This window comes from Lampetra fluviatilis, chromosome 13 (assembly GCF_964198595.1).
Source record: "Lampetra fluviatilis chromosome 13, kcLamFluv1.1, whole genome shotgun sequence".
Taxonomy (NCBI): domain Eukaryota; kingdom Metazoa; phylum Chordata; class Hyperoartia; order Petromyzontiformes; family Petromyzontidae; genus Lampetra; species Lampetra fluviatilis.
The window spans coordinates 15,132,174-15,153,618 of NC_136287.1; the positions used below are offsets into that span (position 1 = coordinate 15,132,174).

Sequence of the window (21,445 nt, forward strand, 5' to 3'; positions counted from 1 at the left end):
CCAAATTCCCCATTGAGAATTTAGTGTGCATGAGAAAAGTGCAATACCCAGAGAATGCACAGAACCTTGAGGAGAAAACACCCGTACATCTTTACAAATGGATTAGCAACCTACTTTGTGCTCCATCTCCTGGCCACACCTAGTCTTGCAATATGGAAGTCCCAGTAATCTCTGTGATAGCGATCAAGACCGCCTCCAGAGCACTGAATCACACGTAGATACGCACATACTCTCCATTAAATCCTGCGTTAGTTCGGCTCCACTGGGAGGAACACAGATGTCGAGCCACAGGATTCAGCACTAATCCCAAAATGTTGGAACGCGAGCTGATACTTAAAAGAGGTAAATCTGTGCAGCATTCCCATGAAAATGAACGCACGTGCAATTGCCAATTATTGTTAAAAGCAGGCGTGTGGTACCCTAAGTCATGCTTTCCATGAGGCAGGACGAGGAGTGTTTAACACGGCTCGTGTCTGGCTTCCGGCAGCGTGTCTGCTAGCGCTGCGCACCCTGCCAGCGTACCGCAAGCTCTCTGTGTGGACCAGGGCCTACCACTGGTGATGCCAAGTGACCAACTGCCGACTCGCCAACGCCGATACGAGCAGGGACGCATGGGTAATGAATGTGATGGCTTCAAACAAACTGAAACTGGCTCAATGCAGCTGGAAGACTCCAGGTGACTACCTGGCCGTGCTCAAGATATTTATTTTCAATATCAAGAAGTAGCCAGCGCTGTTGATGCCACTGCATTTATGGCAGATCTTAGAACTGTAATGCAGTCAACACCCAACATCCGAGGTCTTCTCCTGCAGTCTTCACATCTGGAAACACCTGACCTCTCCTCCTTGCTACACACGTGCGACTACAACGTCTGCTTATCATGGATGCATTGGGCTGTTTTCGCATGCACGCACGCTTTAATGCACCTACTCAGCAGTTGGTAAGTGCACAGTGCCTTAGTATCTGGCATCTATACGCATCGCATAATGCCAAAACTCAAGGTGTGAGATTGCGCAGTAACAAATGATGTACATCGGTATGGGTGACAGAAAATAAAATGCAACTACACTAAAATGCTACATATTAAGTGCATTTGTCTGCTCTGTCCACTGAGTGTTTCCAAATGACTTTTGTTTCTGTCCTGACAACCTGTCGGCACACGGGGAAGTGTCGTGTGCCAGGGGATACTCAGGGATGTTGACAAGAGGATGAAGTGTTGTTTCCTTGGGCCCCAGTTGGGGACATGTTGTTGTGTCCGAGTTCTGTGTCGTTGGCTTTGATGCCAGGAGGGACTGGGTCAAGCAAACTCCCGTGTCCCCGAGTGTATGGAGGGCAGCGGCCGAGTTGTCCGTGTGGGTTCCAGCAGCCAGGGTTTGTGTGAATACTGTACAAGACAGAAGTTATGAAAGTTGTAGAGGGAGATATCAGGTAAGAGGCCTGTGTGGCAGGAGCCAAGTATGGTGAGATATAATTAAATAAACCCCCCTTACACGCAGTGTGGGGAATCCGTTGCCCAGCGCTGGATTGCCCCAAGGCAGGGGGGTGCCGGTCCGCGGCCTGTTAGGACCCGGGCCGCACACCAACAGCAGGCGAGAGAGGTGAGTCCGCAGGTGGAACCCGCCCCCATTGTTTTATTGACCACTTCCGTCGGCGCCTCTTCCCCGCACTGCGCAGTGTCTCAGTCACAGTGTTGGTAAGCCCACAAGCTCTAACCCCTAGTAGCCACAATGAGTAAAAAAACAAACGTCGCTGGAGAGCTTCTTTGAAAAGGGGAAAAGACCCAATAATGAACACCCCCCCCCCCCCCCCGGTCCGTGCGCTACTGGTGCCAAAAAGGTTGGAGACCGCTGCCCTAAGGGCTGTGCATGTCCATTGGCAAAAGCGTCGCCTCGGTATGAACTGGCAATTCTGGGAAAGCAATTAATTGGAATTGGTTACCTTGAGGCGTCGCTCAACAGACCAACGACGCTATTTATGCAAGATACACTTCATGAAAGTCACAGGAATGCTCTTTGCAATTTATACATTGTAAATATGACATTTCACTCGCAGTAACAAATCCCTGCTATAATCACCCAGGAATGTCTGTCCTGAACGCTCGTGACGTCACTGCACATCGACCAGCCCCCATCATTAATAATCATGAGCAAGTGACGTCCTCCAAATGGACCCCCCCCCAATTGCCCTATAATGAGCCAATGTGTGTGCAATCATTATAAGGTGACGTCCTCCAAATGTACACCCCCCCCTCCCATTAATAATAATTAGCGGCTGACGTCACCCCACATGGGGGGCCGAGGCGTCTCCTCCTCGGCGTCAACTCACAACCCTCACTACAAAGGCAGAACCCTGACGTCACACGATCTCCATAATGCTGTTGAGACATCGAAGTAAAAAGGACGTCGTTATGAACAAGGGATTATAACCTTTACATGAAATAGGTCTGCGTCACCGCGCCTTTACAAATTACACACGCATTGATGCAATGAATATATCACGTCGCGCTCTGCTTTTCGCTTGCAAGTTTCAGATTTACTGCAATACACCCGTCCTTGCACAGGCAAAAGTCAAGTTTGTAATATTTTCCAAAATTGTAAAATGAACATAATTTAATCTAAAACACATTGGTATGTACTTCAATTAACATGATATTTATTCCATTGACCTGCAAGCCAAGCTTTGGAGGTAAAAATCTCCAATGTATAATAATGCAAATGCAGACCTCTGGTGCACCCAGAGGAAACCTCTTACAATCTTCTCTATAGTTCTAGAAATTATCACCAGGCCTGCAATCATCCCCCTGACTAAGGCAAGAGTTGGGCATAGTTACAACAGTAGACTAACTTTAAAATCCACTGAGATCTGATAAATCTTCTAATCCAGCTTAAACAACAGACTCTTGTACAACAGACTCTTGTAACCTGGAGGCCTTTGAAATGAATTGCTCTGAAAAGTAGCCCTGCTTATTACGATGTGATTGCGATTGGCGGTGGTGTAGAAGCCCACGCTGTTCACTATCACCGCCATCCTCACTGCCTCGAGTACAACAATGTATAATCTCATCAGTCTTTAAACTTAACATTACCCTGGCACACACATATACACCACGTTACAAGTGTGACATGTTCCCATAGGATGCCAATGGATCTTTAGTGTCCACTGCACAGCAGGTGCCACACCTTGGTAATTCCCTGCAGGAAACGCCACACAACAGCTGCTAGTCCATCCATTGGCCTGGTTCAGTGCAGAGCACACTGACGACTGGGCTACCCAGTCACCAATAAATACATCTCAGACTCCATAAACAGAGCACACCAGCACAAGGCGGCACCATCAAGGTATCGTCTCGCAATTACGAGGCACTGTGATATCATTTACCAAAGCGGTGCTCTGGCTATAAAGTGTTTGACAATTGGATAGTTTTAAGTTAAATCCCTTCAGGGTTGATAAAATGAGTACCACTCTTTGGGAGTCAACAGTGGTTATGGGGAGACTGGTCCTCACCACAGGAATGTGGAATTACCATCACTGGCTCAGAGCTTCCCCACCTTCATGAAAAAAATCATCCGTTTGGGCTGCCTGGATGCTTTTTGACTGCAGTAGCGCCGCTGCGTCACATTGCGCAAGAGAAGCGCAGCCCGTGCAGCGCGATCAACAATCCTGCATGGGCAAGCGATCCATTCCACGTGGAGGGTCCCACGGAGCCAGCCGGGCCACAAACAAATCACGGTTGTAGCCCACGGCGCTGCTCGCGGGGCGCATTTGCTGCTGCTGCTGCTGCTGCTGCAGGACGCGGCTCACTCATCGAGATCCTTCACGCAGTTCTCCACAATTTCACGCAGGTTGGGGTTCTCCATGGCGGCTGCGATCCGCTCCTTGTCGTTGATCTGTTTGTTGACTGCGCAGAGACCACAAGGGGACACAGGATTTACTCGTTCCACCGGGGCCCTACAGTAGCGCATCCAAAGCTGAGTGTGTCAAAGACTTAAGAGAGCGTTCTTTGCATTTGGAGATTTGTGCATTCCTCAGTGTGGATAGGAGTTCCGCTATGGGAACATTTTAACTCATTGACTTTCCCATGGGAAGATCGGACTCACTCTCGTGTTCCGTGGCGTGCGTTCCCTTTGCAATGTAGATCTCCAGCTGGAAAAATAATAAACATCACAGGTGACTTCCAAAATCTATAAACACTACAACAGTGCTTTAACATTAAACTACACGTATGCAACAATTACATTCTTAGTGATTTTTTCCCCAGGATTAGCTCCACATGTGAGTCTAAGCACAGGTGACACTTCACACGTCGATGGGTCTGCACTGAAGCCCCACCTTGTGTTTGAACGGTAAGCATCTTTCCAGCTTCACGCGTAAACAGAGACCTGAAAATACAACATACACATGTAAGCACGAGACAATGATATGTCGCAAAGTCTTTTACATAAAAACACGATCACACTGCATACACAGTATTAAATCATCTCAAGCAGTACATGCGCAGCTATTAGATTTGATGGGCATGTGTGCATTATTTTGTCATGCAATTTTGACCAGTTTGTCCTGGGTGTGCGATTCACATTGTCCTGAACGTTTTTATAAAGACATTAACGTTTTTGTAACAGCCCTGATGAAAATCATCCTGAGAAGGAGAACACGAGACGTTGCCACCACATACACCCTCAGCAGCCGCTTGCCATTGTAGATTCCACCGCACAATTCACGCAGCTGAACTTCTCAGCCCCCAAATAATCGAACCACTGCATGCCCACCTCGATCCTTGCCACGCCCTCCTGCTCCACAAGGCATGCTGGGACATTGCCAGAGACTACACAGCCACACGCAGTTCACGCTACAGAAGTAGGACTGCACACTCCTCGGCACGTCCGTCAGCATTTAAATGCGGTCACATTTACGTTCACATTGTACGTCTAGCAAGAGGAGTTTTACACAATAAAACTCTTTCATGCAACACCGAATGCCACCATCCCATGTAACACCCACAAGCATCAAGTGAGTAAGCACAGCTGGCACCACTCTACCAGCTGTAGCCGTTTCTCAGTCTCAGTGTGGAAACCCTCCGATTGCGAGTCAAGTTGCACTGAATACAGCAACCCGGCCAGATGATGTTCTTTATTCGGTGTGAATTTCCAATGCAAGTGCTCTCGCTGCAATGTACTTTGCACCACTAATCGCTGTAGCCCGGATGGCCGCATCTTAACAAGGTAGCCATTCATGAATCGGGAGAAGAACACTCCTCCTCCTCCTCGAGGCTCTTCGTGGTGCCCTCAGTGTCTTCGTGAATGCTTCAAGAGCCATGGACAATCCACCCGGCAAGGATCACGAACCACAAACGCCAGTTGCCACTCGCAAATCTCTGACTCTTGGGATGAGCTCGAAACGTCGAAACGGTGGTTGTAGAGATTTGTGTCATGGGCGCAACCCTCTGATCTCTTGCTCTGCCCACGTGCACAAGGCTTGTATTTAGCCTGAAGTTGTGATGCTTACGTGAGCAATAATGGCCGCTGGCTAAAGCACTGGCCGCTGTATAACCCGAGATGCACCGGCCAGATGGATTCACACCGGGCCAGGTGCACACGGCGGACAGATGGCCAAGTCTTTAAAGAGAGAGAGAAGGTTATCATCGGGGCCTTGACGGGGGCAACACTGTGGCAGTAACTGCAAACCCACAGCTCGGGACTGACGATAGAGTTATTTATTATTTCCAAAACACACAACCTAACAAAACCCCCATTTCCAACTCACAAATGCGTACACAGCTTATTTAGCGTCCACACGCTGTTACCCCGTGTACTTTTATTAAAAACATCTCTTACGTGCGGTTTTGTCCATAAATTAGATCTCGTATTACAGTGTTTTTAACGTGGTTGTTTTTTGCGAACCCAGCAGTTACGGAGGTGTCACCTTGAAACCGTTAAATAGACCGGAGCTTCTGATACCACGCGATGTCAGGTGGCGCACGACAGACACACCGTGTCCCGGAGTTGACGTCAGTCCAGCCCTCGCTGGCAGCAGCTCTCTGGCCACACGGCCCACACGGCAACATGCTGCCACCGCAGTTCAGGAACTTCCTTTTCTACGGGCTGTTGGCGCTGGGCGGTTTGTTGGGGAACACAACCGTCATGGCAGTGACTCTGCAGAGCCTCTCCAAGCTACCCACGGCCGACCTGCTCTTCGTGCTGCTCGCCACGTGCAACCTCGTCAACAACCTCCTGCGCCTCGGCACCTCCCTGTCGGAGGCGACGGGAACGTGCCTGCTGACGCGCGCCGGCTGCCCGCTCTACTACTTCACCGTCCGCTTCACCGAGGTGCTGGCCATCTGGATCACGCTGCTCGTCAGCGTGTTCCGCCTCGCCAAGGTGCGCAGCCCCTTCGGCGTCAACGCCGTCCTGAGCCGCATGATGGAGCAGCGCCGCTGCGCCGCGGCAATCGGTTCCGTGTCCGCCGTGCTTGGCGCGTTGCTGCACCCGCTGCTCCAGTTCACGAGACCGTTTGACGGAAACGGCAGCGTGCCCTGGTGCCAGTGCATCATAGAACCCTCCAGCTACTACATCAGATACTCCATGTCCACCGTCCTGCTGATCTTTCTGGAGGTTTTGCCCACAGTCTTGATGGTGGTCACCAACGTGAGGACCATCTGCTTCCTGCGTGCCACCAAAGTGCAGTGGCAGCAGGGCGGCTGGGCCACGAGCCGGCCGTTCTGTCAGGAGGTGCGAGCCGTGAAGCTGCTCTCCGCCCTGGTCTGCGTCTTCTTGTTCAGCTGGGGCAGCCACGCCACCAGCATCGTGTTAGTCACAAGCAACCCGGCCCAAGTGAACCCCCAGTTGGTGCAAGCAGTCCGCATTCTCTCCACCATGTACGCTTCCCTGAGCCCGTACATCATCGGCTTGGGCAACCAGAAGTTTCGAGATCGAGTTTTTGGCTGCACCCAAAACTGCCTCAAGTGTCGCGCTCCGAAGCGCACGGTTGCTGCCGTCCAGTACGACCTAACTCACCTCTGATGCGGTCTTTCGCGCAGCGAAAAGGAATACAATGATGGTAACTAATGCAGCGTCGGTGCATTGTGGACCTCTGTTAAACTGTGTTGATGGTGATCAACCTCACTTGGCGGATGCGGCAGCGACATGACACGATAAGTTAAGGAAAAAAATATTTTCTGTTACCGACACATCAGTTTGCTGACAATGAAATGGGAGTTATGAAGCCTCTCGCTGTGACCGACAGGTTTCCTGAACAGTGCTTAGAATGTGACTGCAGACTATAAGCATGACGTGTTTGGCACACTGTCGAGCATGCTGGCTAACCGAGGTCACACTTGCCAATAAGACAATCCTTGTCTCTTTATGCTCTCACCTGGTTAAACAAAATCAACAGAAACACCTTCGAGTGGTCCACAATATTACGGACTACAGGAAGATTCCATGCTACAGATGTGTATGGATAACATCGCTTCATATAATCTACAAGTGACATGCTGTGGTTTTTCCGCATAAGGATACAGTTATCACAGTTTTTGGAGAGTGACTGCTCAGCCAAAGAAATTACAGCAATTTCAGCCCAGGTGCTGCTCCAAGCTCAAGCTGGGTTCAATCTGCAAAGGATATTTAAGTGGTGTCCCTTTGTCAATAAACCTGAAGATTCACTTCTGAACAGTGCTTTGTGTCAATGTAACACACTTTAACATGAATAGTAAAGTATTTGGGTTCAAATAAAAGAGTCTCCCTGCTCCGTTGGTAGTCCTGGGTAGAAATGTAACATTTCCATGGTGGGACCAGTCTCTCTAATTGATGACCATTTGTGGCCTCCCACAAGGTACGACTTTCTTTACTCACCCGCATGGATTTTAGGCTGGATCACAATATTCATATTATAAGTTAGGTTACCCTTGTAAAAAAATTGTGTTTCACTTGTATAAGAAGCATGCACTGCTGGTGTTATGTTGTGTAACTGGTAGTGATAATTAAAGAGTGGCGACATGCATTCTGGTTCAATATGTGATACTGCATCGCTGTACGTTCCGAACAGCACCGGCTCCACCCTTCATGAGTGCGCAGTGAACCCCCTTAATCGTGCATGAGACACCTACCCTAACGATATCATGGCAGCAGTTTGCAGTTTGAAACTTGCGTAGCACTTGAGCGGTTCTAGTCTGGTCGATGTTTCACAATCACTCATTCACTGAGAATTACGAGACTGTTGACCCTTGTGGTAGCTAACTTGTGGTGTGGACTGTGCAAAATGAGTTTGATTGTTAGTGAGACAGTCCGTGGGGTACATCATGGGACCTCCTTTGCCAGTACCAAAATATGAGAATAGGTTTTCTCCTTTTTTCTGGCAACAAAACAGTTGTGTTAAGATGTTAAAACACCAAAATGAAACCTTTTACAACGAATCATGTCTGCATTCACCACATATACTACGTAAAAGTACGCCTTTTGGCATCCTCTGGTCTAACACCGTTTGAGACAAGGCTCAAAGGAAAGCTGTCTGGTGTGGACCAATCAGTTTCAAAGACAATGCATATACTACCAGAGTGTGTTTTTGTTTGCATTCTGACCACTAGTATATGTGGTTAATGCAGACATGATTCCTTGTAAAAGGTTTCAGTTTGGTGTTTTAACATCTTAATACCTGTTTTGTTGCCAGAAAAAAGGGGAAACCCTATTCTCAGTCCGTAGGGGTTCAGGAGGCTTTATTCCTGCCACAGCCGAGAAAAAGAACCACAACGCCCTCTAACAAGTGGGAATCAAAGGTCGTGTCAGGTCACCCACAAGACGAGGCCGGTGTTACCCGTGCTTGAATTAAACTGAGCGTCTCCCTGCTCCAATTTGTGTGGCAACACTCACCTCTGTTGGTAGCCCTTACCAAGTGGTAGAAATTCCACATTTGTGAGGAAGGGGCCATTCCATCTACAGTGCAATCTCGAGTGGTATAAGTGTTTATCAACTCCAGTGATGATGGCCCGAGTTGATTCCCAACCAGAATTCAACTGAAAAAAAAATCTCCCGTTAGCTTGGGAGTTGCTTCAAAAATAAATTCCCAAGCTGATGATTGCAAGTGTTTCATCAGTGCCACGCAGCCAGATTGACAGATTGGTAGGGGCTGGTGGCCACGTGTACGCAACCCTGCCGCTCCTAGGACTGCGTTTGCTTTCCGTACCTATGAGCGTGGCGAGAGAGCAGTGCGGCACGGTTGGCGTGAAGCGGATGACGACCAGATGCTCCTCCTCGTCCTCCCCGCGCCGCGCCTCCGTGAGGGCCTGCACCTCCACACAGCCCTCGCTCACCACGCCCAGCTCCTCCAGCGAGCTCGGCTTCTCGGGGTCTTGGATGGTGCGGATGACGTCTGCAGGAGCGTGTCAGGGTCACACGGATATCATGGCTTAGTAGGCCTCTATGCATATATTACCACTCCAGCCTTACATCCACAATGCAGGCATCCAATCGTCGTTCAAACTTAAAATGAAATTTGTATAAATAATTTTTGGTTTCGGCCACATAAATTATTTGGGCAGAATTCTGGTGGTGGAGGGTTAGGGTGTTAGAACATGAATTTGGTCAGATCATTCTGTGGCCCAATACAAAAATACTTTATGGATCGTGTTGGCTGCAAAATCTTCTTTGATCCATAATAATTGTGCATGTCTATGTTCTTTTACAAATGTGGTTTATTTCCTTGTGAATGCACAGATAATTACAGAATGAAAAATGCACTCGTTATATTGTTTGCTTGAATCCGATTTATTAAGAGTTAAAACATCTCCACTAAAGTTTCCCTCAAGGAAAATCTCTACAATTTTAAGTCCACATATGCAGACACCATTCCCTCAATCTTACACTGAACCTGTCACCCAACTCTTCGTTTTACGAATCAGAAAACTGTGCACAACGCGACGTGATATTGCAGTTTTCTCTCCCAGAATCTGATATGCCTGCGGTCAATGGTAGAAACCATGTTTCCGAATACAACTAGCAGGGTGATGGTCAGTGGGAGGAGGGCCAGTAGTAGTGGCTGGGTGGCTCGTATCGTGAAGGGCGACTTATCTCGCAAGCGTCACTCGACATCTGCGTGCCGCAGCTCCTCATTGAGACACGCTGCCCCTTGTCTCTGTGGCCACGTTTCTCTCTTTGCTTTGAGAATCAATACTGCCCCAAACACAACCAACCGCATCGTGTGCCAGGCCAGGTTCGCCTGCACCAGGGGGCACAGCCGTCGCGGGCAGCGGGGATGGAAGGGGGCAACGCAAGAGGAGCGGAGAGGAGCCCACGGCGGGAGGGGCAGGAGGCCGAGCGTCCTCCTGGCCGTGAGAGCTCGAACCCGCAGCCAGGCAGGGCCTGCTCCTTTCTAGAAGCGTCACGCATTTAAACGCGAGTTTGTGCTTTTTGCACAGTGAGACAGCGACTCCCGATGATGGTGACAGTGAAGATGCCGGTGGTGGTGTAAGTGTGATGACGGTGATGTGGTGTTATTGTGATGACGGTGATGTGGTGACGGTGGCGGTGGAGGCTCGTCAAAGACGCTGCTACAGGTCAGATGGGGGCAGTCGCCCTCCAACAACAACAGAGCAGAGGAGCGATGCTCACAACAAGGAACGATCGCCGGACGACTAAAATGAAGCGAGTTGGCACAGTCGGGGAACAGCCGGTGGCGCATCTGGCGGTCATCTCAGTCATCTCAGTCAGTCATCTCAGTCAGTCATCTCAGTCAGTCATCTCAGTCAGTCATCTCAGTCAATCATCTCAGTCAATCATCTCAGTCAGTCATCTTCATCAGTCATCTCAGTCAATCATCTCAGTCAATAATCTGAGTCAATCATCTCAGTCAGTCATCTTCATCAGTCCTCTCAGTCAGTCATCTCAGTCAATCATCTCAGTCAATCATCTCGGTCAGTCATCTCGGTCATCTCAGTCAGTCATCTCAGTCAGTCATCTCAGTCAGTCATCTCAGTCAGTCATCTCAGTCAATCATCTCAGTCAATCATCTCAGTCAAGTCATCTCGGTCATCTCAGTCAGTCATCTCAGTCATCTCAGTAAGTCATCTCATGGCACCTGCTGGGTCTGCCCCGTGCCCATGACCTTGAGGCGGCGCTAGACTCTTCACGTGGCCTCGAAGCGCACGTCGCCTGGCACAGGCGCCGTGATAACATCACCGGCACTTGGTGGCGAATGGCGGTTGTTGTTTTTGTGTTGTGTGGTAGTGTAGGTGTGGTAGTGTGGTTGTGATAGTGTAGTTGTGGTAGTGTAGTTGTGGTAGTGTAGTTGTGGTAGTGTAGTTGTGGTAGTGTAGTTGTGGTAGTGTGATAGTGTAGCTGTGGTTGTGGTAGTGTAGTTGTGGTAGTGTGATAGTGTAGTTGTGGTAGTGTAGCTGTGGTAGTTACTAGTTAGTTGTGGTACTGTGATAGTGTGGTTGTGGCAGCGTGGTTGTGATAGTGTGGTTGTGGTAGTGTGGTTGTGGTACTGTGGTTGTGGTAGTGTGGTTGTGGTACTGTGGTTGTGGTGTTGTGGTTGTGGTACTGTGGTAGTGGTTGTGGTACTGTGGTTGTGGTGTTGTAGTTGTGGTAGTGTGGTTGTGGTACTGGTAGTGTGGTTGTGGTGTTGTGGTAGTGTAATACTGTGGTTGTGGTACTGTGGTTGTGGTGTTGTAGTTGTGGTAGTGTGGTTGTGGTACTGGTAGTGTGGTTGTGGTACTGGTAGTGTGGTTGTGGTAGTGTGGTACTGTGGTTGTGGTACTGTGGTTGTGGTGTTGTAGTTGTGGTAGTGTGGTTGTGGTACTGCTAGTGTGGTTGTGGTGTTGTGGTAGTGGTGTTGTGGTAGTGTGGTGGTGGTGTTGTGGCTGTGGTGTTGTGGTAGTGGTTGTGGTGTTGTGGTGTTGTGGTTGTGGTGTTGTGGTAGTGTGGTTGTGGTGTTGTGGCTGTGGTGTTGTGGTAGTGGTTGTGGTGTTGTGGTTGTGGTGTTGTGGTTGTGGTAGTGGTGTTGTGGTAGTGGTTGTGGTAGTGGTGTTGTGGTAGTGGTTGTGGTAGTGGTTGTGGTGTTGTGGTAGTGGTGTTGTGGTGTTGTGGTGTTGTGGTTGTGGTAGTGGTGTTGTGGTTGTGGTGTTGTGGTTGTGGTGTTGTGGTTGTGGTGTTGTGGTAGTGTTTGTGGTAGTGGTTGTGGTGTTGTGGTTGTGTTGTGGTGGTGTTGTGGTAGTGGTGTTGTGGTAGTGGTGTTGTGGTAGTGGTGTTGTGGTTGTGGTGTTGTGGTAGTGGTTGTGGTAGTGGTGTTGTGGTTGTGGTGTTGTGGTAGTGTGGTTGTGGTGTTGTGGTAGTGGTAGTGGTGTTGTGGTAGTGGTTGTGGTGTTGTGGTAGTGGTTGTGGTAGTGGTGTTGTGGTTGTGGTGTTGTGGTAGTGTGGTTGTGGTGTTGTGGTGTTGTGGTAGTGGTAGTGGTGTTGTGGTGTTGTGGTAGTGGTTGTGGTGTTGTGGTAGTGGTTGTGGTGTTGTGGTAGTGGTTGTGGTAGTGGTTGTGGTGTTGTGGTAGTGGTTGTGGTAGTGGTTGTGGTGTTGTGGTAGTGTGGTTGTGGTGTTGTGGTAGTGTGGTGTTGTGGTGTTGTGGTAGTGGTGTTGTGGTGTTGTGGTAGTGGTAGTGGTGTTGTGGTGGTGGTTGTGGTGTTGTGGTGTTGTGGTAGTGGTTATGGTGTTGTGGTAGTGGTTATGGTGTTGTGGTAGTGGTTGTGGTGTTGTGGTAGTGTGGTTGTGGTGTTGTGGCTGTGGTGTTGTGGTGGTGTTGTGGTAGTGGTTGTGGTAGTGGTGTTGTGGTAGTGGTGTTGTGGTAGTGGTGTTGTGGTAGTGGTGTTGTGGTGTTGTGGTTGTGGTGTTGTGGTAGTGGTGTTGTGGTGTTGTGGTTGTGTTGTGGTGGTGTTGTGGTAGTGGTGTTGTGGTAGTGGTGTTGTGGTAGTGGTGTTGTGGTAGTGGTGTTGTGGTTGTGGTAGTGTGGTTGTGGTGTTGTGGTAGTGGTTGTGGTGTTGTGGTAGTGGTTGTGGTGTTGTGGTGTTGTGGTAGTGGTGTTGTGGTAGTGGTTGTGGTGTTGTGGTAGTGTGGTTGTGGTAGTGGTTGTGGTAGTGGTGTTGTGGTAGTGTGGTTGTGGTAGTGGTTGTGGTAGTGGTGTTGTGGTAGTGTGGTTGTGGTGTTGTGGTTGTGGTGTTGTGGTAGTGGTTGTGGTAGTGGTGTTGTGGTAGTGGTGTTGTGGTAGTGGTTGTGGTGTTGTGGTAGTGGTGTTGTGGTAGTGGGGTTGTGGTAGTGGTTGTGGTAGTGGTTGTGGTGGTGTTGTGGTTGTGGTGGTGTTGTGGTAGTGGTTGTGGTGTTGTGGTAGTGGTTGTGGTGTTGTGGTAGTGGTTGTGGTGTTGTGGTTGAGGTCACTGCCGGGCGATTTACCGTAGACCTCCAGCGCCTTCTCGCCGTCCATGCCGCGACCCCTGACCCCCGCCCCTCTCACTCCGATCCCGCCCCTTTATGACGTCATCCTCCAGCCCCGCCCTCACTGCGTCATCCTCAGCCCCCGCCCATCGTATATGGTCCCTCCCACTCCGTACTAACCCCGCCCCTCGACCTCATAAGCCCCGCCCCCTCGGCGCCCCCGGCGACTGAACACAACGTGCGGTTCTTCTCCATTCCCATCGCGCGTGGCGGCAGCAGCGAGCGACTTGTCAGGAGATCGACACCGACCCCTGTCGGGGCGTGCTCGTCACGGCGTCAGGAGAGAGGGCGCACACTGCGATATGGTTCATAGTTTTGGGTGCATGGCCACAATCGCAATTTTCATAAAATGTTCCATTTATGAAGATGTTCCCATCGGCCTGTTGACGTTCTGATGCGGTTGATGGTCAAATCAGTGTTCGAGGAGGAATGCCAAAGCCAGGAGGTGCGGTGACGTTTGGGTCCCCACCGAGGTCATTATTCTGGACTTCGTCAATGTGATGGGCGAGATGCTCCCGGCTCAGCAGCACCACCACCACCAAAGCCACGTGTTAAATTGAAAACTGCGAAACCTCTTTACAAGGTGGCTGTTATAAACAGACTCCCAATGCTACTGAGAAATGTGGTTGTGCTGCCAACTTCCCCATTTCTCTTCAGACGTCGTAATCTGGAAGAGCCAGCGGAGCTGTCAAGCTCCTTCCAGAAGCCAGGCCGCCACCGCTCGTGTCTCGTGCTGCTTAAACCGATGCCGCTCATGACAACTCGCGGTGTGAGCCATACACAACCTTTATTTATACAACTCTGATACAGAGCCATTGGCAGAAACGTGCCTATTATTTCCTTTTAAAGCCATTAAACTGAGTAAATAATCAATCTGCCCTCTCCATAACACATCTGTTGCTGCACATACAATACAGTAAACGTTAACACATCCCATCAGTCACACGTGCCCATCTATGAGTGGATAAGGGCTCAGTTGAAGAGTTCAATTGAAAATCTGGACGTGGCACTGGTTGACCCACTCCATGTCTCTTACATGGCCCGTGTGAATACGACGACGGTCAAGTGACAAGTGGGTCATCGGCACCGATGTCAGAAACAAGCAGCCGACTGACCCGGGGTCATCCCGCTTACTTTCCACTCCAGCGAGGCCAACCAAACGGCATCCAAAACAAGGTCAGATATATGTGACATTGCCACATGTGAAGCTCAGCGAGATTATTTACGAGTTAGAATACCCGAAATCCAACAAGGCACAAATCCGCAAAAGTAAACATGGCTATAGAAGCAAATGCTGGCTGTGGGATACCACCAGGCAGGGCCCCGCACGACGAGCTGGCATAAACCACGACCAGTTAGCAGCACACAAAACAGGCTTCCAGCTGGACTTTTTAATTCGAAGGCAAAACATATAAACTTCTCAAGATCTCGTTTAAGTGGATTAAATTAGTTAATTGGAAAATTATCTAACCTCGGTATTCCAAAGCTCAAGTTTAACAATAAGTTTAACAATTTGCAATACGAACTGAAGGAGTTATGCAAACAAACGAACTGGACAGTTTTATTCATTTAATACATATTTTGATACCGTAGAATTAATATTATCTGTGATGTGGGAATGTGGGGCTTTGCTGCCCATCAGTGTTTGACCCGACTGTGCCCAGGTGGCAGGATATAATTTGTACCAAGATTTGTTACCAGTATTGTGTTGAACTTTATCACGGTACAATGCGGTTTCGATATAAATAGGCTACCGAAGACATATGTCCGGGTTTAGGCTGTGGAAGAGGTGGAAATCAGTGGGAAGTGCGTCGTGGATAAGACGGTTTGGGTAGGATGGGTCCTCCTTGCATTGAGGCCTGGCTGCCTGTGCTCTCTTGCAAGATGGCCACGTCACACGCGGAATGCACGATACTACCACATATACCATTTAATCATGAGCGGTCATTTGCCCAACTCTTGCAAGCTTCTATGGGAGATGAAAACTCAAATCTGGGGAAACCAGGGAGAGTCACGGCCTCCATTAGGCAATGCCCAACAAGGTGTGGCAGCAAACCGTGAGGGTGATCCGGAGTTTAGGTTCCTTTCGTTTCTCCCACAAAGCCGCAAGGGGGGAGATATGTCCAGTCGTGGGCGATGCACCCGTCTTTTTAGTATTTATTTCGCCGGCATACCTGGCGCCACATGTGCAACGCGGTGCAGCGCACAGCAGAATAAAGCAGGGACCCGTGCCACAGTATGGAAAATTCAAGCTCCTTATAACATCACATTCCCAACGTTTTTTAATCCCCCATTTTCACTTTATCTGTAAATTCCCCAAGAGGAAATATGGATACGCTGCCTTTTTTTTCCCAAGAGGATTCACGGATAAAGAGGATCCACAGATAAGAGGAATCCCATAGTTAACAGTAAACAGTAGACAGGGGGGTGAGCAACGTGCATGTCTGCTGCAGGAATGGGTTGTGATACAATTAAGGCTCAGTTAAGAATCATTTGGACTCCAGCTTGACTTCCTTCAGTATGGCGACGGCGGCCTGGTACTCTTCCGTGTCCGCCAGGTCTTGCTCGTTCTCCTGCACCATGCAGAGCACACACGCACGTTTGCTCTGCCTCTCTCCGCTGGCACAATTCACCCCACAGGCAGCCCATGAATTTTCACGATTCGCGGTCACAATAATCAGAATCGGTTTTTACAGTCTCACTTATATTGGGTCCCATTTTTTTTGTTTTATTTGTAGTTATACCCACTTTTGAAGTTAAACGTAATGTTAACATATTTGCATATAATCTGCCTAAATATCACAATGCTAAATAATATGCCGTGAGACTCAATTCCAGCTGGTGAATCGATGATTCGTTACATGCAAAGTATCTGTGTTCTCATGTAACCAATATACGATTGAGCGGATCTGATGTAATTCTAGATTTGAAGCTTTCGTGACTGCAAGGATTCATACTCTTAGGTTTTTTCGGTAAAGTCACGTAGGTAAAAAAATGTTTTAATTAATAAAATAATAGAAATAAAATTATAAATCACGACGTTTCGGAAGCAACACAAGTCTCCGTCATCAGATGGGACCGTCACAGCTAGATGTACTGTATCAAGTGATACGTGACTTTACCGAAAAAACCTAAGAGTATCTGATGTAATGTTCACGGTTATAGAATTTAGGAGAAATTCACATGTAAATTAAATATATACAAAGACACACATTTACTAAATATATGGTGAATGGAATATATGGGTTCTGACAAAACCTTGCTCTATGCGTGCGTCCTACACGTGTGGGAGACAGTGTCATGCTGCACATATCCTATTCCGGCCAGGTGGTTCAGCGTTAGAGCGAGCGGCTTGCAAGCGTAAGGTTGCGATTACAAATCCTGGTTTGGGGTCTAACTCTGCCCATTATCCCTCTAGGGTCGTTACAATGGGAAAGTCACCCAGTGGCTGTTCTTTAGTTAGACTCACCCCCGTCATAGGAATGTGGAAGTTCCAACTTTGGCTCATGGCTATAAACATGAGATGGGCACCGCCTCAGTGCTCATTAGAGCAGGAAATAATTTTCCCTTTGACATTCCACAAGAGATTTATGCTGCAGCAACATCAACAACAACGTACCACAAGCTGAGAGAGGTCCCCGTGGGCAGCAGCCAGACGCCGCTCACAGTCAGGGATCATCATCTTGGCCTCCTGAAGAACCTCAATCTGATGACCAACACGACGCAGCCATTGGTTACTTTTCAAGCTGTCGGCGCATATACTGAATGTATGAACAGTTCTCAATGAGCACAACCCTGATGCAGCATTCTTTCCAGCCGATTTTTGCATAAAACCCACATTAATTTATATACATTTTAATGTTTGCAATGCAACCCGAGTTCTATGTGACAGGTTTCCCAATGTATTTGTCCACCTCTGTTGTCAATATTTGAACCTCCACACAGAATGCCAAGCTGCCCGTCAGACAGCTGAAGAGCAGATGTTCCGTGTTCAGCCCCCAGGAAGTCTGCTTCTTGAATTCTCTGATCAATAAGCCATTTCCCATGGTGATTCACTCAATGTAATTTAGAGTGGTATATTTCAAAGCAGCCTCCACCGTACCATGCTCTTCAGTAATTGCGCGAGCGTGTGTGGCACTAATAGTCCCCAGTGTAACAGGCCATTGATGTCAATAGTTTTCATTTCTGAATATTTTCACGTGAATTTTTTCCAGAATCGGATTGGTTATGTGGTCAATGGAAGATAAGAACCCTTTCCTAAACCTAGCTTGTGTATGTGATTGATTAGTCTTTATATGTTACATTATTCTGTTCCCAATGGCCTCCATAAACATTTTATATAAACATAAGAGGCAGTTTTGTAATCCTAGCTCAATAGAACTATGCCTTGTGTATGGTTTACACGATTTATGTGTATTCCATGGTTACATGATGATGTGTGTGTGGTCTATAGGTGCATGACTTGTCTCACTCCCTGTTTTTCACGCTCTCATGACTTGTGATTATATTTAAGTTATTGTGGATAAAAGGCAATTGCATGAACTGTGAGGTCAGTCAGCCTCCAGCAATTCACATCACCATTGATTTGATTAATTTTCATGATTTTGGGTTACACTTTGATTTAGACTATTGTTTTAAAGTGTACCGTCTCCTTTGTATTCTCTAATTTATGCCTTATTTTCCAGTTTTTTCACCCATTAATGGCATATAATTTGCGTTTATTACATAATGCAAGGAGCGTTTTGTAAATGGCATCATTCTTAATCGATAAACTGATACATCGTGGAACTGATGTGTAATAGAAAATGAGACAGCCCGACAATTGCTTTCTTACATCACTGCTGCCAAATGGGCATCCACTGGAGGAAACTCTAGAGGACATAATGTCTACTCTTACACGCTGGCCAGACATGTTGGAAGAGGTGGGTGTACCCACACTTTACCCCACCATAAAATCTCTTGATTGACTGCAGTGTACTCATTTATACTGCTGGGTGGACGGAGGCAGTGGGTGGGGGGGACTTTAAAAAAAGTTCACCATTGTTTCACCTGCCGAGCCGGAAGGTGGAATCCAACCGGCAATCTCTGGATTTTAACTCCAGTGCGCTAACCATCAAACCACGGCAGCTCACACGTGCAGTGGACCATCAACGCTGCTACAGTGGGACACACACAGCATGCACACCTGCTTCTTGAGCATGTACTCGTCTCCCCCCGTCTTCATCTTTTCCACTTTCTCCTCCTGCTGCGTCAACTCCAACTTGTACATCGTCGTTTCCTTGGCAATACTACACACACACAACACACATGGGAGCACACGCCATTACAGCTCTGGTACATGGACACAATAACGCAGACTATTAATACGGCCACACCTACTGCCTACATCCTTCAGACGTGGCAACTACCACACCCCACTCGGCACCACTGGATCTGTGTGAACGTTTAAATTGCATTTTCCTTCTGACAAGTGGATTTTATCTGCAGCCTTGCCACCCTGACCTATAACTTGCTCGCAATCCGACACGCCACCAAGTGTTGTGGGCAGCCATGTCAATATGGGTCGTGGCATGCTGTTCGTGCCACACCTGGATTCATTGAGGGTGTTTAGGCTGCAAAGGAAATGAGAAAATGTGGCTATACCAACAGGCAGCAGTTTGTCTACTCCTGTCTGATGGGATGGTCACATTTGAATGATTTGAATCGGTGGCATTAATCGATAAAGTGGTCACATTAAATCATTCCGAGCTGGTGGTCTGGAGAAGCTTTTGTGCATGCAATGCACAATTTCGTACGTTGTTAAATGAATTCAACAACTTCGAATAAAGATTTCGTGTAATCAGAAAATACATGTTTAGCAGGCTTCTAAGCGCAACCGAAATAGATTTCTCAACCGCAGATTTGAGTTGCTTCAGTCAGACGCATCCCATCTTGTCTGCTGTACAGAGCAGCATTGCGGACTTCACAGGGAACACCAAACAAGACCTCAGCAATGAGCTCGATGCCAATCCCAAATCCCGATTCCTCTTCTGAGATCGTGCCATCACCATCCGAGAATTTCACTCCGATTCGGAAGAACGCGGGTGAACAGTGGACCAATGCAGATGTCCAGACTAAACTCCTCATGCGAGACCTAAACATCACACCTCCTGGCTTTGACATTGCTCAAAGGCACGGCTGTAACCACCATCCCCATCAGAACATCAGCAGGACGATGCGCACATCTCCTTCATAAATGGAAACGTAAAGATAAGCCGCAATACGAGTGTGGCCATGCAGCCCAAACGATGGACTATACAGTCGAGTAAACCACGGTTATCCGCGCCCCTTCAATGGAGGAACATAAACACGACCCCAACTCTCTCCTGAAGCCCTCTCTTCGTGGCTGGCTCACTCGACATGAGCATATTGCCATATACAAGAACAGTAGTGCGACTGTGGCCATGACACATCGAGACTCAGAGATACATAGAGACCCAAAGAGATATTAAACACGAGTCACAGTACGATTATGGCCGCATAATCCACAGACTGTAGCCCACGTGGTGTAGCCTACTGCGGTCTGTGTGCTCCTACTGAGAAGGAACAACAACACGACGCCAAGTCTCTCTGTCTGCGACAGCCCTCTCGGCGTGGCTGGCACGCCTCGACATTGGCATGGAGCTGATGAATGAATCACCGCGCACGCAAGGGCGGGGAGCTGGGGGGCTGGGGGGGAGCTGGGGGGGGGGGCTGGAGGGGGAGGGCTGGGGCGGGGAGCTGGGGGAGCTGGGGGGGGGCGCTGGGGGGGGGCGCTGGGGGGGGGTCTTTTGCCGCCCCTGGCTGCCGCCACCACCACCACCACGCGGGCCCCATCGTGGCGAGCGAGCGGTTGGGTGAATGAATAGTCGCGTGATGCAATTCGTGATGAAGAAAGAGTGAAGGAATGACTGACGAGGGAAGGAGCAGACGAGTTAACCGATGAGTGTAACGAGCGGGTGTGTGAATGAGTAAAGGGTGGACAGAGTGAATAGATTACAACGTGAATAGGCGTAAAAATGGAAAGAGGATGGAGATGAATGAAAAGCTGAGTAAACGAAGAGGAATGAATGGTGGGTGAAGGAATGAGTGTAGAATGAGGTGCAATGCGATGTTTAGTGAGCGAATGAGTCTCACGCCGCAGAGGCGACGCCTCGGGCCCAGTGGGCAGGCCTCGCACAACTGGCGCAGTCCCCCCCGTCTCACTCCCCCCGTGTCTGTCTCGGTGTCTCACTCCCCGTGTCTCGGTGTCTCACTCCCCGTGTCTCGGTGTCTCACTCCCCGTGTCTCGGTGTCTCACTCCCCGTGTCTCACTCCCCGTGTCTCGGTGTCTCACTCCCCGTGTCTCGGTGTCTCACTCCCCGTGTCTCGGTGTCTCACTCCCCGTGTCTCGGTGTCTCACTCCCCGTGTCTTACTCCCCGTGTCTCGGTGTCTCACTCCCCGTGTCTCGGTGTCTCACTCCCCGTGTCTCGGTGTCTCACTCCCCGTGTCTCGGTGTCTCACTCCCCGCGTCTCACTCCCTGTGTCTCGGTGTCTCACTCCCTGGGTCTCACTCCCCGTGTCGCAGTGTTTCAACTCGCTCCCTGTGTCGCAGTGTCTCACTCCCCGTGACTCACTCCCTGTGTTTCACTCCCCGTGTCTGCGTCTCACTCCCTCTGTATCCCTCCCTGTGTATCACTCCGTGCGTCTCACGCTCTCACCGCTTGACCACCCCTGCCTTGATCTTGAGCTGCCGCTGCCGTGGGTCCGCCATCTCCGCCTCTCGTCTGGGGACGTTCGCTGCTGTCGACTCGGCGGTCTCCTCTCGACTCTCGCTCCAAGCCGCTCTCCTCGTGTCACGGGTGGGCGTGGTCTCAGCGCTGGCGACGTCGCGGGTGGGCGTGGTCTCAGCGTTGGTGACGTCACGGGTGGGCGTGGTCTCAGCGGTGGTGACGTCACGGGTGGGCGTGGTCTCAGCGGTGG

At 49.3% G+C, this 21,445-nt stretch overlaps 4 protein-coding genes across 5 annotated transcripts in view; 2 read left to right on the forward strand and 2 right to left on the reverse strand.

The window, feature by feature from the left end:
- Positions 1-1,017, forward strand: part of FOCAD (focadhesin) — a 38,682-nt gene extending 37,665 nt beyond the window's left edge. The window contains exon 44 of one of the 2 annotated variants that reach the window (XM_078862398.1): positions 488-1,017. In XM_078862398.1, the coding sequence (XP_078718524.1) occupies positions 488-561 (74 nt within the window). In that variant the 3' untranslated portion in view covers positions 562-1,017. The remainder of the gene's footprint in view (positions 1-487) is intronic. The other variant, XM_078862399.1, reaches the window with a different exon arrangement.
- Positions 1,018-1,052: 35 nt separating this feature from the next.
- CIAO2A (cytosolic iron-sulfur assembly component 2A) lies at positions 1,053-13,494 on the reverse strand. The gene is made up of 5 exons (XM_078862402.1): positions 13,423-13,494; positions 9,175-9,360; positions 4,330-4,379; positions 4,098-4,143; positions 1,053-3,898 (listed from the first exon to the last, which is right to left on the reverse strand). The coding sequence occupies exons 1-5, from the start codon at positions 13,451-13,453 to the stop codon at positions 3,798-3,800; spliced, it is 414 nt and encodes a 137-aa protein (XP_078718528.1). The 5' UTR covers positions 13,454-13,494; the 3' UTR covers positions 1,053-3,797.
- LOC144935588 (olfactory receptor class A-like protein 4) lies at positions 5,954-7,031 on the forward strand. Its single transcript, XM_078862401.1, has one exon. The coding sequence runs from the start codon at positions 5,961-5,963 to the stop codon at positions 7,014-7,016; it is 1,056 nt and encodes a 351-aa protein (XP_078718527.1). The 5' UTR covers positions 5,954-5,960; the 3' UTR covers positions 7,017-7,031.
- Positions 13,495-14,835: 1,341 nt separating the features above from the next.
- On the reverse strand, positions 14,836-21,342 carry TBCA (tubulin folding cofactor A). The gene is made up of 4 exons (XM_078862403.1): positions 21,184-21,342; positions 18,650-18,752; positions 17,084-17,170; positions 14,836-16,037 (listed from the first exon to the last, which is right to left on the reverse strand). Exons 1-4 carry the CDS (start codon positions 21,234-21,236, stop codon positions 15,954-15,956), a joined length of 327 nt encoding a protein of 108 aa, XP_078718529.1. The 5' UTR covers positions 21,237-21,342; the 3' UTR covers positions 14,836-15,953.
- Between the last annotated feature and the right edge of the window lie 103 nt (positions 21,343-21,445).